Source organism: Canis lupus, chromosome 32, assembly GCF_003254725.2.
Source record: "Canis lupus dingo isolate Sandy chromosome 32, ASM325472v2, whole genome shotgun sequence".
In the NCBI taxonomy this organism is placed as follows: domain Eukaryota; kingdom Metazoa; phylum Chordata; class Mammalia; order Carnivora; family Canidae; genus Canis; species Canis lupus.
Window position 1 is genome coordinate 21314904 of NC_064274.1, and position 17592 is coordinate 21332495.

General features: G+C 36.3%; 1 protein-coding gene and 1 long non-coding RNA gene across 2 annotated transcripts; both read right to left on the bottom strand.

Moving 5' to 3' along the window:
* Positions 1–16431, bottom strand: ADH4 (alcohol dehydrogenase 4 (class II), pi polypeptide). The gene is made up of 9 exons (XM_025423605.3): positions 16276–16431; positions 15436–15537; positions 14007–14148; positions 13031–13118; positions 10313–10544; positions 7864–8124; positions 3329–3464; positions 2522–2657; positions 1–444 (listed from the first exon to the last, which is right to left on the bottom strand). Exons 1-9 carry the CDS (start codon positions 16291–16293, stop codon positions 420–422), a joined length of 1140 nt encoding a protein of 379 aa, XP_025279390.1. The 5' UTR covers positions 16294–16431; the 3' UTR covers positions 1–419.
* Positions 14215–15429, bottom strand: LOC112644878 (uncharacterized). Its single transcript, XR_003126853.3, has 2 exons — positions 14571–15429; positions 14215–14532 (listed from the first exon to the last, which is right to left on the bottom strand). It is a non-coding gene; the product is annotated as an uncharacterized LOC112644878 (long non-coding RNA).
* Positions 16432–17592: the final 1161 nt, after the last annotated feature.

Consider the following 17592-nt stretch of genomic DNA (forward strand, 5'->3'; position numbering starts at 1 on the left):
TTCTAGTAAAAATCAAATTTTATTATGGAGAATTTTAAGCATAAGCAAAAGTAGAGAGAACAGTGTAATGAAACCCTGAATATTTATCACCCAACCTAAAAAATTATAAACATATAGCCAACAAGCTTTACTTCTTACCCGTCATTCCCCGCTCCCACCTCTCCAGAACTAGTTTTGAACAATTCTCATCATATAATTCTATTCATAAACACACCAGTTATCATAATTACTAAACAGGAAATATTAATATATTTTATGGATACAAATGCTGTAATGTTTATAACTATTTGATGTTGAGATGTTAACTTTAAATAGTTGTTTAAATTCATGGCAATCCGTGGTTCATTATTAAAGGTTGTAAATTAACCCAGACAGGTTCAGATTCAGTCAGATAGTATTCCAATTTATTCCTGGTGTCTTCAAAAGGTCAGGACTATCCGAAGGCTGTTAATAATAAGACAACAATCAGCATAATTTTTGTGGTAAATTTAACCAAGACCCACAAGTAATTTTTGTACTTTTATTTCGACATTTGGTTTAATTTTTCTTTATAGACATCTATAAAAAAAAGAAATTAACAAATTATGTCTAATTTCTTTTATCTTGGCATCTTCTTCCATTCATAGAATTAATAATACTTCATATATGGTGCTAATAAGCTGGGAAAACTTGGGGACCTTCATGTGACCCTGGGTGAGGTCTGTGCTGCCCAATGGTGCTATAAAGTAGAACATGCTAGGATTGTAGTGAGGTTTTTGTCTTGGAATAGTCACTGCTTGGTGTATTGGGATGATGCTTTCTGAGAATCTAAATATTCTTACTCCTTGATAATTCCTTCAACATGTAGAAGCAAAGAACGAGGTAAGCCTCAAGGACAGAGACTTCCTTATGTTCCACCTTACTGCTAGAGCTATGGAATCCCTGGCATTAGCAGGTTGCCATGCATATATGTTTTCTTCACCCAGGGACGGGAACTACATCTTTCTACCTGTGGAGGGAGAACCTCTATGTCCTTTCCTTGCCATGAGTCAGGGTCACTGCACCTTAAGAGGCCAACTGAGTGTTGTATTCCCTCCACTTCCTTGCTTCTATGCAGTTGGTATGGCAGGAGGGCCTATCCTCAGTTGTGCTTCCTATACCCATATGCTAAGTCCCATCCTCTGCTTTCTGCATTGTCACCTTTCCATCAGTGTGGGCAGTAATGTGGTTTTCTCAGTGAGCCAGAGGGGAAGTAGGAGGCCTTACTCAAGTATCTAGCCCTCAGCCTTCCATTCTCTCACTGATTTATCAGGCCTACTTTAAAAGCATGGGAGACTTGCCCAGCTATTAATAAAGTAATTCACCATTTTCCATTTGGCTGCCACTTAGCATTCCTTGTGGGTGTATTCCATGACACAGAAATCAAGGGGGAAAAGGGTGGTGGTGCATGAGATATGAGTTTTGGGGTCTAATGCCCCATATTCCAACCTAACTCCCAACATAAGGAATACTCCTTATGAGAATATTGAGATTATGCAAAATATTGCAGGGTTTATACACTAAGTTAATTTGTGTAGCTTAAATAATCTTTCTTTTTCTTTCTATCGAGCTTCTTCTTGATACATTGCAGTTAATGGGTTTGCAAAATAGAGAGTTCATGTCAGTATAAATAATTTCTCAGGAAATACTTTCCTAGGAAGTAGCCAGGGTCCTCACATCATAGACCTGTTTTCTTCTTTTGCAACATTTATTTTCTGCTTCAAACTCATGTCATGTAACTTTAGTTTCATTTTGTGAAACTCCCATTTTGTGATATCTTCTTGTTTTGTTCCTTTTTTTTTTTTTTTACATCTCCTCTATGAAACTATTCCTGGTGTTTTGCTCTTTGCTTCTATTGAAAGCTGTGCTTAATCATTTTAACCAAAATCATTGATCCTAGTCTCTCCTGCTCCTCAGTTGCTACAGAACTCCAGTTGGGCCATTTCTATAAGTTAGTTCTCATGATCTGCACCAAGGGAGCACAATATAGTTAAAACCATGGATCAGATTGTATCTTATTGTAGACTCCGGACAAAGCAAGAGAGTAAGAGTTGAGGTATCCTTTGTTTCTTTAAATGAGTCATTCACTGCTCACATATCAGTGGTTTTCACTTGGTTCTGACCTTGAAGGGACTGGAATGGGCACTTTGTTAATTGCAGAATTTAATGATGGGAGACCTAGGGCTATATTGCACCAGAATGACCTGACATTATACCGTAGAAACCTTTCTTTCTAGGGAACAGCCCCAACTGAATTAACAGTTGTTTGTGAAAGGGAAAATATGTGTCAGTTTATATCACCACTCTCTGTTGGAATAGTGTATGGCAGTGTACATTATGGAAATTGAGTAGAAAGCTTTTCTTTTTTCCAGAGGTCACCATTTAATCTTTAAAGCACATCTAGTATGTGTGATGATGTGGAAAATGTGAGAAAAGACAAACTGGTTAGTTTTTAACAAATAAGGTCATCATAAAGGTTTTTCAAACCTCCTTGTTAATTTACCTTTTTCCTTGGTTCATTATGTCAAATGCCTCATTGATTTTGTCAAAAGGCAGAGTGTGAGTCACCAATAGATCCAGATCAAATTTCTTATTCTTGTAGTCAGTAACCAGCTTTGGGATAGAATCGCTTTTCCAACCTGCAATTTGGCCAAGAAGCCAAGTAAAGACACGGTATTTGACAGGAGATAGTTTAATCAGTTTGTTGAGTGAATTAAATTACTAGGTCAGATTTGAGTTGCTTTCAAATGGATTATCCCTCCCATCTTTAATTTTCTACAGTTTAATTTATTTAAAAGTTTTTCTTAATAAGAAATGTTAAAATTAGTTCCTACTTCTAGATAAGGAATTATCAGTTTGATTAAAGTTTACCTTTTGTTCCTCTGTGTTGGTTCATTTTAATGCAAATTTCATTTCAGTTTGCAAATTGTAGTTATCCATCTATACAAACTGTTTACTTTCAGGGAAAAATTGGAGAGGGAGACAAACCATGAGAGACTCCTAACTCTGAGAAACAAACAAAGGGTTGTGGAAGGGGAGGTGAATAAGGGGGATGGGGTAACTGGGTGACTGGGCACTGAGGAGGGCACTTGATGGGATGAGCACTGGGTGTTATACTATATGTTGGCAAATTTAAGTAAAAAAAACTGTTTACTTTCAAATAATTCCTAGAATAACTTTTATGCAGTCTCTAGATATGTTATTAGGCACTCAGTATTTAAACAACATTTTTTCCCCTTTTCATTCAATAATCTTCATTGGAAGAATTTGCATACTACTATGGAGTAAATTAAAAGAGAAAAAAACTGACCACCAAAGCATGTTCCATTTATGGTACGGCCCATTATTAGCTCTACTGGAGATATAGTCAATCTTGACATTTCAGAGTTTACTCCAATCAAAGTACATGATCCCCAACCTACTGTTGTGCAGTCCAGGGCTGCTCTCTAGAAGGTAAAACAAAAAGGATTAGTTGAATAAGTAGAAAAAGTAGAACATGAACTCTGTAGGTATGTACAATACTTTAGGGAAAATTTATACAACTCTGCATATAAGATAAGATTAGTCAAGCTAATGAGGTTATGGCATTGTTGATGATACTTGAAGCTCCACTGTACAGTTTCAGGTAGAAGATTCATTAAAAGTTTGAACTTCATCAAAAAAAGATATTGAAAAAAAAAAAGATATTGAAAAGAAACAGAACCCATTATTTTCTTCTGTTTAATACCATAGTTATGCTGAATCTGGAATGTGTATCATTGCAAATCAAGAAAGAAAAAAATATGTGAAGTTAGAAAAGAATTCTAGAAGATATATATTATAAATTCTAATCAAGTTTTTGATGATCTGCTGTGGGTATGTACTAAAACATTTGCAATTTCAGAGGCATAAAAACACAATCCTTGAAGTCATGAAGAGAGGATGGGTATCTACTAGAACCTAGGGAATGAGGTACACATTGTAAACTTAGTATATCTCAATATAAGATAAATAAAAAATGTTATTTAAAACAGAGCAAGACAGTTAAACAGAATCTGACACTAGATGCTGCTCATAAAACATTTTATCAGTTTTCCTACATTATTTATCTCTCAGAAGTAGAGTTATATAACTAGTTCTGGGCAATAGATTATCGGCAGAAGTGATGTGTGTTATTTCATAGACAAAACAGAAAACCCGGTATACATCCTGCCAGCTGTCCATTCTCCTGCTATAACAATCCAGATGACCTCATGTTGACATTGTGAGGTCAAAAATGAGGGACGCCTGGGTGGCTCAGTGGTTGAGGTCTGCCTTCAGCTCAGGGCATGATCCTGGGGTCCTGGGATCGAGTCCCACATCGGACTCCTTATAGGGAGCCTGCTTCTCACTCTGCCTCTCTCTCTCTCTCATTAAAAAAAAAAAAAGAACTAGCTGAGTCATTACATGGAAGACAGTGGCCCAGGGGAGTTGCCTTGATCTTTCCACAAGAGAAAAAATGTTATGTTAACCTACTGCAAGTTTGAGGTTAATACAAAAATGCCAAGGGTTGAAAATTTTAAGAAATTTGAGAAAGACATAAACTGTGGATGACCATTCCACAAGAAGCTGTATGGTAAATAGATGAACATTTTAATTTTTGAGACTAATCTTAAAGAAGAAAAGCATAAACTTTGTTTTATATCCTTTGTCATAGTCAGTGCTCAATTTAATTCTGACTTGTTGGGCAATTTTTATTTTTACAAAAGTCTCAATAGGAAGTATAGCTTTTTTTCATCATTGATCACTGTATAAAAGAAGCAATTTGAAGTAAATTCTCCCCCTTCTCTTTGTCTGTCTTACTAGTATTGGAAGATGAAGTGACCTAGAACTTTTAGAATGTATTATGAAAATTTTATTTGAATAAATGTTTATTGTTTTGAGACTTCATAACATTTCTTTATTTTTTTTAAAGATTTTATTTATTTATTCATGAGAGACACAGGGAAAGAGAGAGAGAGGCAGAGAGAGAAGCAGGCTCCATGCAGGGAGCCTGATGTGGGACTCGATCCCAGGTCTCCAGGATCAGGCCCTTGGGCTGAAGGCAGCATTAAACCACTGAGCCACCTGGGCTGCCTGACTTCATAACATTTCTAAATAGCAACTGCTTTACTGTATGCACTTTTTATATGGCAGAAATATTTTTGTTTATGCTGTATAGAGAGATCCATGGAGAGGAGAAAATTCATAGACTTATTACCTGAAGGTAGCTATTTATATTAACTCCTATTTTCTATTTTAATTTTAAAATATCTTTCCTGTTGGCCCTTTTTTTAAAGAAGATTTATCCATCTATTTGAGAGAGAGAGAGAGAGAGAGAGAGAATGGGAGAGGGGAATGGTTGGAGGGAGAGGGAGTAAGAATCCTGAGGAGACTGCCTACTGAGTGCAGAGTCCAGTGTGGGGCTCAATCCCATGATCCCAAGATAATAACCCAAGCCAAGATCAAGAGTCCAATGCCTAGTTTACTAAGCCACTCAGGTGCCCCCTGTTAGCCTGTTCTACATTTCTGGAGCTTAGCTTCAAGCAAGGGATTCATCTCCCTGATGATAACTTAGTTAAAAATGGGTATCATATGCAAGTAAAGGGTTTTATTTAGAAGCTTCTGATAATTTTTGATGAGAATTACTTTTGCTTCTCAAAACTTTATAATATTGCCAGTTAATGTAACTTTATGATTGTTCTGTGGGTTCTTCAGGCTGCTTTACTTTGTAAAGATTTTATTTATTTATTTGGCAAGGAAAGAGAGAGAGAGAGAGAGCACAAGCAGGGCAAGAGGCAGAGGGAGAGGGAGAAGCAAACTCCCTGCTTAGCAAGGTGCCTGATATGGGGCTTGATCCTAGGAGCCTGATATAGGACTCGATTCCACGACCCTGGGATCACCACGTGAGCTGAAGGCAGATGTTTAACTGACTGAGCCCCTCAGGCGCCTCCTTTAGGCTGCTTAAGAGCATTAGTGGTCATTGAATTCAAGTTCATTCACAGGTATTACTGGACTCTGCTCTACAACCAAGAAATTTAGATTTCCTTAGTTATGGAAACATGGTGGATGGGTAGATAGCTGATCTTTTTGTGATAACTAAACCCATCTATTCTTATTTGGATTCTCTGTTGTAAGTCTATTCCATAATTTAAATAATAATAGAACCTGCCAAGATTTAGATTAAGTAGTTCTCAACTGGAGTAACTTGTAAAAAATATTGTACCTGGGCCCTAGACTCATGAGAATATCCTGGGATATGGCCCATTCATTGGTACCAAACAATGATAGTAACAACTCCCCAGGCATTTCTAAAATGTAGCCAGTGTTGAGAATCTCCATACTGGAAAAATAATATCAATAGGTTGAATTTCAATGTTTGAAAAAAATTTGAGCTGTGGAAAGTGGAGGAATGGATGTGGCACATTGTAAGTTGCAGATGCCAACAATAATTTAAGAAGCAGGATCTGAAGCATTGAACACAAAGGACCAGTATAGGATAAGAAGCCCTTAATGCATGAGTTTTCGGTAATAGCTAACATTTATGGAGTGCTTATTACCTGCTAGATCCTCCTTTAAACAGTTACATTATTCCAATGAAACCATTCTGAGAGGGGAGACCCAGGAAGGGAGCCTCATGCTTTCAGCAGCTCCTCCCCATCTCCATTCTCTTCTGGAGAATGCATCAGTTGGGTAAAAATCAAGGGGAAGAACTGTACAAAGCCTGCTACTGGGATGTTGAAGTACAGAATTCTATTTTTTATAACCTCCCTAGAGGAGGGTTTTGAGAGCCATGTTGAATGAAGTTGTAAATAAAAGGGCATAACACCACAGCTCCTCCACAGATCTCCTTCATGAAATAGGAAGAATCCATGGCAGATAATCAGTTGATAAATTGTTAGTCATCTCATAAAACAAAACAAAACTCGATTTAGCCTCTTTGAGCAAATAGGCATCAAGTGACCATCCGCTGGAAAGTGAGGTTAGGCAGTCTGACAAGCTAACTTTTCCATGTGTAGTCTGTGTGATTGGTTCTTTACCCCACTTTTGAGAGTAGAATAAACAAGGCTGGTTTCATGGGCCTGCAGCCAGTGTAGTTGTTCAGGGCTCTGTGCCTGGAAAGGCCTTCAAATTATGTAGCTTGTCCTGAGAGAAGAAATCTGAATGATACAGAATTGTAGTGCTTAGGACAAAAGGTCTACATTTTATTTTATTTTATTTTATTTTTATTTTTTTATTTTTTAAAAGGTCTACATTTTAATCTTGAAGTATGTGTGTGTGTATGTATGTTTTTAATATATTGAATATATTGAAAATTTCAGATTTATGATGTGGACCTAATTTGGCATCCCTTTTATTAAGATCTGACGAATGGAATTGGATTGTTTGTAGATTGCTGACCTCTCACCACTCTGCTTTTAGGTTGGAATGGAATGCCTCCAGCTGTTAGGGGTGACACGTGTCACCCTGTCTTCTTCCCTCCTCTAACTCTGCCTTTTCTGTTTTTTTTCTCTATCATTTCTCATAAGCACAATTCTTTTAAAATGTTTATTTCTAAGTTTTCTCTTTTTGCTAAACTTCATGTGGAAGAATATACAGAAATATTAATAATCCAAGTAAGTATTAACATTTATTAATCAAATATTAATAATATACATAATCTGATATTATTAATAAATAATATTTATATAAATATATAATTTACATATACATAAATATACTAATGTTAAATTCAAAATAACCTTATTGATATACATACTACCAATTTAATAATATTTATATTATTAAATAGTTTAATAATATTAATACATGCAATTTATTATATACTATTATAAAAACTATATGTACCATGGCTTCAGGTCCACCTGCACAGTCAAAGGCAAAATCCACACCTCCATTGGTCATTTCAATGATGACTTCCTGGATGGGTTTATTGAAGTCTCTAGGATTGAGGCATTCAGTGATTCCAAGGGCTTTGGCCTTTGTAAACTTCTCATTGTTGATGTCAATAGCGATGATTCTGGAAGCTCCTGCTACTTTACAACCCATTATAGTGGAAAGCCCAACGCCTCCTAGGCCAAAGACAGCACAAGTAGAGCCAGGGGTGACCTGCAGGCAGCAAAATTATAAATTAACTTTAAATGGAAGTGGTCTCACTTTTTTTTTTTTTTTTTTAAAGGAAGAGAGTGAAGTAGAGGCAGGAACATATAAATAAAAGACTGCCTAAAAAAAAAAAAAGACTGCTTGTCATAAAGCTAAATGATACAGCCAATGAGGGAAGTCTGCCAAGATTAAAATGGATGAGTCACTGGCTAAATTTGGAGAATCATTTGAATGCCATTAGAATTATAAGCTCAAAAACCAAAACAAAACAAAACAAAAACAAAAAGAAACCTAGGTGAAAATAATCCACTTGTTTTCCTCTTCCCTTTACTGTTATCAGAACAAAATTTTATTTTATTTTATATTTTCCTTTTTTAAAGAATTTAAATTCAGTTATCCAAGATATAGTACATTATTATGTAGTATAGTACATCAGATGTAGTTATCAGTAATTAATCAGTTACATATAACACCCAGTGCTCATCATATCATGTGGCCTCCTTAATGTCCCATCACCCAATTACCCCATCCCTGTACCCTCCTCCCCTCCAGCAACCCTCAGTTTGTTTTCTATAGTTAAGAGTCTCTAATGGTTTGTCTCCCTCTCTGATTTCTTCCCATTCAGTTTCCCTCCCTTCCCATGCACTGTTTCTTATATTCTACATATGAGTGAAACCATATGAAATTGTCTTTTTCTGATTGACTATACTGTTTTTAATTTTTAATATACTGATAGCCAAAAACAACATTTCTGTCTGCTTGACTGATTCTCAATGAAAAGTCTTATCTTGATATTATGGCTATTAGATCAGTTTTTAATTTTGATTAGGTTGAGTTTATTTCCTTGACACTTGAACAACTGCAGGTAACCTGATAAAGAGGAGTATTTAGATTGCAAAGCTGAGGATCAAGCCTTATCAAGATGTTTTAAGGATTGCATATGAACCTGGCTTTTTTTCATTCATTCATTGAAAAATTATCCAGTTCCTACTGTGTGCCAGGCACAGGGCTAGGCTCTGGAGATACCACAATGAACAAGAGAGAGTTCTTGCCCTCAAGGAGCAAATAGTCTAATAAGAAGGAGAAATAAATGGAAAATTTCTCCAGAGTGTGATAAGAAGAGAGACAGGGACAATAAGCACAGACACTTTAGGGGAAACTGAGAGGGACACCCAGTACACGCCTGACAGTTTGGAGGGTTTCTGGTAGGAAATGACAAAAAAATGGAGACAGCCAGAAGAGGGGTGTGTGTATGTGTAGGGGGCGGGGAGCTTTCCAGGCAGTGTTGATGGGAGCCATGTATGGAAAGCCCAGGGGCCACAGTGATTGGAGCCCAGAAACTGAGGGTCAGGCTTGGGGGAATGGTGACCCTGTGAAGGTAGAATTAGGGAGAATCACTACCCCACTGATGGAAAAGTGGAGTAATGAAAGGGCAATGAAATCTTCACATTTGTTGTTTAGAAACAACATTTGTTGTTTTGTTTCTGTTTAGAAAGAGCACTCTGGATGCATTTTGCAGTTTGAACTCAAGGATCGAAGACTGACATCAAGGCGGTTGTTTGAGGCATCCAAGTGATACTGACACCTGTCCAGTCTCTCATTAAACAGTTTTGTGAAAGTTTCTAAATTCTAACATGAGATTCCAAGGATGCATCTTGCCACCATCAGGGCTGCCACCTGAGATTCGCCTTTGGAGCCACAAAAGGACAGGATAAGAACCAGAGGTGAATTACCAGTTTGAGGGAGAGAAATCTACAGGATCAGGAAGAAAGCAGAGGTGACTAAATGGAGATGGGTGGGAGTTTCTGTAGTTTCTGTTGCCTCTTGACTAGGTCTGCTCTCCCATGGTGAACATTCATATTTAGGTGACATATTTAAGCACGCTATATTTAAGGCAGGGATAGTCTGTGATCTAACATACTAGTATAGGAAAAGAAATTAACATGAACTGAGTGCTGACTGTATGCCAGCTGCTGAGTTAGGTGCCTTACATATGTAATATGATTTGATTATCCCCATACCTATTTATACTAGATGTTATTGCAGAGAGTAGGAATAGAGGGGTTAAATAACTTGCCTAAAGTCATAGAAGTAATAAATGACAGAGCTAAGGCTTGAAGAATAGCTAGCTGCTTTATTACTCCATCTCCTAGTAAATTCTATTTTATGCAACCTGGTGATGAACCACTTTTACCTTGGCAGTGTTGATTGCAGCTCCATAGCCAGTTGAAAATCCACATCCAAACAGACAAGCTCTCTCTAAATTTACATCATCATCGATTTTGGCAAGATTTATATCTGACACTACAGTGTACTGAGTGAAGGTACTGGTCCCCATGAAATGGTAAATTGGTTTTCCTTTGCAGGTAAACCTGCTGGTTTTGTCTTCCATTAGTTCTTGATCAACAATAGGATTTTTGACTAGACTAGAAAATAAAAAAAATTAAAAATTAAAAAAAACAAGATAATAAAGAGAGAACATAAATAGACCACTGGTTACATTACTGAAAAAACAGTTAAGTGTTATATATTTGTTATGACACTTTTATGAGATAGAAAAATTGAGAAAATGACTTGAGTCTTTTCACCTAAATATATAGTCAGAAGTACTCTAAAGTTAATAATGATAATAAACTTTTTATTGAATATTTTTTATGTGCCAGAAACTCTCTTGAGGGTTTGTATGTAATAATTCTTAGAAAAAAACTTATGGAAACTCAACTGTACATAAAAGGAGAAATACTAGCCTTTTGAATGCCTGTGCAATTATATCCCAGCTTTAGCAGTTATCAACTCAGGGCTGTTCTTCTGGCATCTTTTACTCCCCCAACCCCCACCTCAAGGCTCACTCTTCCCCAGCACCTACCCTCCCCAATGGGATGGTTTCGAAGTAAACCCCACTCATTACTGTTTCATTTGTAAATATTTTATTATGTATCTCAAAGAGATTCTTTTAGGTTGAGATATTGCATTTAGTTGACGTGTGTTATCTCTTTTAATTGATAGGTTCTCACCTCCCTCCTTGTTTTTTTCTTTGAAATTTATTTGTTGAAGAAACAGTCATTTGTTCTGTACAGTTTTTCCATTCTGAATTTTCCTGATTACATTCCTATAATTGGGTGTAACACATTTTCCCATCCCTGTATTTCCTCTTAACTAGTATTTTCAATCTAACTGGTTGATTTAATTTAGGTTTTATATTTTTGTAGGAATATTTCAAAGGTGGTGCTGTGAATTTTCATCTGGAGGTACATAATACCTTATTATCTCTCTTTTTGTGGAGTTAGAAATAATTGATGGTCATTGCCAAAATCTATTATTTTATTTAAAGTTTGCAAAGGGTTGTATTAATGCTTTAACTATCTATAATAACCCTGTGAAGTAAGCATTATTATTATTCCCATCTTATAGATGAGGAAATTGAGGCACAGTAATTAGATGTAAGAGTAGTACAATTTTAGCTTCTGAAATAACTAGCTTCAATCGACATTAAAGAATAATATGGATGTTATTATTTGCTGCTGCTGTGCTCTGTGCAAATTCTGAGTATAAAATTTAAACTCCGTGCCCAATAAAGGTATCTTCTAGAGTTTTTTTGGGAGAAGGAAAACTGGAAAATAGATTTTTCTTTTCCTTTTTTTAAAATAGATTTTTCTTTTCTTTTTTTAAATAGATTTTTCTTTTCCTTTTCTTTTTTTAAGATTTATTTATTTATTTATTTATTTATTTATTCATGAGTCACACAGAGAGAGAGAGGTAGAGACACAGGCAGAGGAAGAAGCAGGGAGCCCCATGCAGGACTCAATTCCGGGACTCCAGTAACATACCCTGAGCTAAAGGCAGATGCTAAATTGCTGAGCCACCCAAGCATTCCCCCCTCCCCCTTTTTAGGAGGTTTTTCTGTATGTAGTCTCATTAAAGAATAAGTTGATAAAGGTTTTGAACTCTGGAGTCAGAATGTCTACGGTCAAAATCTAGCTCTAAGACTTTATCTGTGGGCCTTGGAATAAATTACTTTATTGTACCTCATTTCATTCCTCATTTCCTATAGAAGTAGCTACTATCTTGAGTTTGGCATTTATCAGTTCAGTAATATATTTATACCTTAACTGCATACACATGTAACCATAAACTATATTATATATATAGTATTACTGTTGTTTTATCTTTTTAAAGATTTATTTATTTATTTGAGAGAGAGATTGAGAAGGAGAGAAGCAGACTCTCCACTGAGGGCAGAGCCTTCAATCTCACAAACCTGAGATCAGGAGCTGAGCTGAAATCAGGAGTCAGAAGCTTAAAGAACTGAGCTACTCAGGCTCCCCTGTATATTGTATTATTTTGTATATGATATCTCACTAAATATATTTATCAGAAACTTGCTTCTTTCCTTTAACATCATGTATGTGAAACTATTCTATGTTGTTGTATGTAGATCAAGTTTAACCCTTTTCATTGTTATATAATATTCCACTGTGTTACTCCACAGCAATTCATTAATCCATTCTCTTGTTGGTGGACATTGAGCTATTTTTTAAAAAGATTTTTTAAAATCCATTTATTCATGAGAGACACTCAGAGAGAGACAGAGACATAGGCAGAGGGAGAAGCAGAATTCCTGCAGGAAGCCCAATGTGGGACTTGATCCCAGGATCCCGGGATCACAACCTGAGCCAAAGGCAGACACTTAACCACTGAGCCACTCAGGCGTGACATTGGGCTATTTTTAATTGCTGTTATAAACAATGTTGCAGTGAACATTCTAGCATATGTTTCCTTGAGTAATTTTACAACAATTTCTTATATACATCTAGGACTAGTATTGGTGGGTAGAAGCTTATTAGATATTGCTAATGTACTTCCCCAAATATTATACCAATTTATAATCTTACTAATAGTGTATAGGACTTACCTGAGTTTTTTACATAAATTTGTGAGTGGATTCAGACAGAATTTGCATTTTCTACAGTGAGGCATGTAGAGTGGAATTACTTTGTCACCTGGAAAGAAAGGCCATATGTTGGATGGTGCCTAAGATACAGCTTGTAAAAGTCTCTACCAGATGAATCTTCTTTATGATATATATTTTATGTTTAGCATAAAGTATAGATGGCTATAGTATTTTGTTACTCTACATGATTGCTGATTCCCCCAAGTATTGTATATACTGTCTTTTTAACTTTTTCTTTTTTTTTTTTTTAAGATTTTATTTATTTATTCACTAGAGACAGAGAGATTGAGGCAGAGACACAGGCAGAAGGAGAAGCAGGCTCCCTAAGGGGAGCCCGATGCGGGACTGGATCCTGGATCCCGGGATCACGCCCTGAGCCGAAGGCAGCCACTCAACTGCTGAGCCACCCAGGTGTCCCCTTAACTTCCTTTCAATGAGGGGCACCTGGGTGGCTCAGTGGTTGAGCATCTGTCTTCGGCTCAGGTTATGATCCTGTGATCCAGGATCGGGTCCCGCATTGGGCTCCCCACAAGGAGCCTGCTTTTCCCCCTGCCTATGTCTCTACCTCTCTGTCTTTCATGAATAAATAAATAAAATCGTTAAAAAGAAATTCTTTATGATACTAAATTATTTTTCTGTTTTATTTAGAAGTTGTTATAAATTTTCATTTGTGTCCCACTTTGTGGCTTTGCTTCATAGCAGTTTCTCAGTGCTATATATAAATAAAGTGACCATATTTTCCATATTTTATTAGTTCTGACTTCACATACTCCATCCCATTGTTAGACTGTGATAGATTGTATGTCTTAGTTTGTCTTTGGAAAAGATGGTTCCCATATATAAATAGAGATCAATTATAGCATGCAAAGCCAGGACTCTATCAGTTCCTGAAATTATCCTGACATTTCCATTTAATTGGCATCAGCAAAGAACATACCTGGTTTGAAGTTGGTCACTCCTGGCCCAACACTTTCCACAATTCCTGCACCCTCATGGCCAAGGATCACTGGGAAAAGGGCCTCTTTAAATTTAGGACTGATAGGATGGGCATCAGTATGGCACAGGGCAGTGGCAATTATCTACAAAGCAACCAAAGACTTGAGGCCTGTTTCTGTCGTATCATTGGGGTTGTTAGGAGGCTAATCTTTTTTTTTTTTTTTAAAGATTTTATTTATTTATTCATAGAGATGCAGAGAGAGAGAGAGGCAGAGACACAGGCAGAGGGAGAAGCAGGCTCCATACAGGGAGCCTGACGTGGGACTCGATCCAGGTTCTCCAGATCACGCCCCGGGCTGCAGGCGGTGCTAAACCACTGCGCCACCGGGGCTGCCCTAGGAGGCTAATCTTGGGCCCAATGTCACCTTGAAACTTTACAACAGTCTTGGAGCTCAATAAAAGAATTACATTTTGGAAAAAAACAGCAATAAAAAATAGCATATATTCTCCTCTTCTAAATAATAAACCTTTGTTTTCAAAAAAAAATAAAAATAAAAAAATAAACCTTTGTTTTCTAACTTTCATTGCTACTGGCAAATCATACAGAGATAAAATTGGCAGTTACTGGCTCCAGGAGAGAAAAATTCAAAGGTAATGGGGAAAAGTTAAACAAAATCTTTTAGGAAGAGGGAATGGAGGAAATATAGGTTTCTAGGGCTTGTGCACATTTTGTTGAAATCATATGAAATGAAATAGGGGTAATAATATTTTTATAGTTAAAAGAGGTATCAGGTAAAGGATTGTCTCAATTACCAGCATATCTCTTATTATTCAAGATTCTGTTCATGAGGTTCTCTTAATCATTCTCATGTGTAAACCTGTCCTGTAGTGGTCCTGAGGAAAAATGTAAGCCAGGCCAGCTGTGGGGAAAATGGAGTTGTCCCAGCTCTCTATCTGTGATCTCTGTCTATACAGTGAAGTCTCTTTTCCCTGCTCACCTACACTTCTCCCTCCTCTGGGCAGCCAGGACTCTTATACTGCCCTGGGTAGCACTGCAGCTCTTTCCTCTCCCTTGTTTGGAACCAATTTTTTTATCTTCCTTTAACACTTTCCAATAACTGGCAACTGGAAAACAAAAAGAAAACTAATTCCAATCTAAAGTGAATTCCTTTGTCAAATTCCTCAGGCTGATGATTAATATTAAGATAAATTCAAATACATTTTAAGCTTTTTATCAGTAGCAAATGATAATTAGTAATTTGCCCCTCTTCGGATAATGCCTGTTTTTATATGGATCTAAAAATATAGTTCCGCCATAGGTGAAAGTGAAACTCCAGGTACTCTCAGTCATACCATGCAGGCCTGACCTAAAGAAACAAAGTCTGCACTTAGTGCCTTGTCTGTGCTGTCTAGGAAATGTCCCTACTTACTTGAACTCGAACTTCATGAGCCTTGGGGGGAGCTACCTCAATCTCTTCTATGCAGAGGGGCTTGCCTGTTTCCCAGGCAATAGCTGCTTTGCACTTAATAACCTGAGAAAGAGGGAGAGAGGGAGATTAATTATATAATTAATATGTAATTATATAGACTACAATTAAAATTATATTTAAAATTTCAAATATAAGTAACATTGAAGGAAACTAGAAACAAGCAGACCTATAATCCTCTGTTCTCATGCTACTATTTTCCTTTTGTTATGCTTTCCCAGTCTTTGACACATGAATACATAATTTTTGATAGTCATGCAATTTTGGATTATATTTTTAAATATTAGTCTTATTGCAGATACAATATATTTTAATGATAAGAAATTTCAAAATACAAATAAGAACAAAAGAAACAAAATCCACTTGTAATTTTATCACTTATTTTATGATTTTGGTATAAATTTTTTCAGTATCCCTAAACGGGATCTTTTCTATGTAATACTTTGTAATCTACTTTTTCTAGTTATTAATATGCTATGTTTTCCATATTTTTCTTTAACTTTATTTCTAACAGATGCAAATTCTATTTCGTTGTTATAGCATAGTTATTGAAATCTCTCTTTTTTTGGCCTTTATAAGTAATATTTAATTAAAAATTCAGGTAGTAAGTATTTTGGCAAATCCACTGTAATTTCCTAAAAGTAAGTTCCTGGCATGAATTTATTCAGATCATTTTGATCAACTTTAGATTGCTTTCTGAGAGTAACCCTGAAGGAACCTTGTTTTAGCAAATATATAAAGAGACAAAAACCCAAGAATCAAACAAATAGTATATTTGCTTACTTTGCCCATGGTGCTCATTTTTCTTTGGCAGGCTAGCCTTGGAGGTTTCTTTCTGATTTGACCGTGCTCCACGTCCTTTGTCCTTGAATAAATACCATTTCCGCCCGTTTACTCTCCAATCACTTTCCTTTTTGTTGCTGTGACACATAGCTCCGCCCATTTCTTGCATGATTTGTACAGTCACATTTCAGCTGCCAATTGCCGTTGCTACCAGAGCTTATTTGAAGATGTTTACTTTTTTCCCTTTTATTGCAAAAATAAGGTAATAGAGAAAAGTTCATTAAACTTACACAGATGAATTAATATCTGTGTAAAGGGCATTTCTACTGTCCCTGAATCCTTCCTATACCCAGCCTTCTCTTCCACAAGTCTAATAATCATTTTCTTGCATTTCTTTATGATTTATGGTTCTCTATATAGTATAGTTAGTTTTACCTGTTAAAACCTTTATATGAAAAAAAAAAGAAAAAAAAATAAAACCTTTATATGAATGAAATCATAGTATATGTATACTTTTATGTCTTCTTTGTTTCTTTCAACCTCTGTGAGATTCATCCACATTAGTCTATTTTCATTATCCATTTTCCTTTTTAGCTTTTTGGTTTTTTGCTTATGATAAATCAGTGGTTGCATAAAAATTCTTTTAATTTATTCTGTTGTATATGTGTTTAAGTTTCCTTGGGGAATATTTAAGATTAATATGCAGCCAGTACACACTATTCAGGTGATGCCAGCTGTTAAAATACTGAAATTTTTATTCCATTTGGTAAAAAATCACTGCCCCAAATTTCTAAATTTCCTTTTAACTCTGGCAGCCCTGGGGAGCCCTGTTTCATCACTGCTGAGGAACTACTCTCTTGCCCTTCCAAATGTATGAGCCCATCACCCTGGCCCCAAAGGTTTTGGGTCTCTGGCTGTGTGTAGTAAGGTTGTCTTTGGACTGCAGTAGGGAAATACCTACCACCCGTCCAATGTTCTGGGGCTGTGAACTGTAGTGCTATGGACCAGAGCACCCTTGGAGTCATACTTGCACAGTTGTTTGTAGGAAATAGAATGCCCCACATTGGTTGTTATGTATTTTGACTAGGAGTGAAATTGCTGGGTCTCCAACTTTGATAGACAATATCAAAGAGTTTTACAAAGTGGCTGCACATATAAGCAGCTATGTATCAGAGTTCCCATTGCTCTATATCCTTGTCTATGCTTAGAATTGTCAGACTTTAAAACTGTTGATAATCTGTGGGTGTGAATGATATATAATTGTATTTTAAATTTGTATTTCTCTATTTTTTTCTTTCAAGATTTTATTTAAATTCA

Bases quoted from the DNA above. Each gene is read 5' to 3' on its own strand.
- ADH4 (XM_025423605.3), bottom strand. The intron at 13,119-14,006 runs GTATGTTCTTTG...CTTTCTTTCCAG, and splicing joins AGTGACCAACTTCAAACCAG to GTGACAAAGTAATTCCACTC. The intron at 8,125-10,312 runs GTAAAAGTGGTT...TGCTGCCTGCAG, and splicing joins CTGCAATCAACACTGCCAAG to GTCACCCCTGGCTCTACTTG.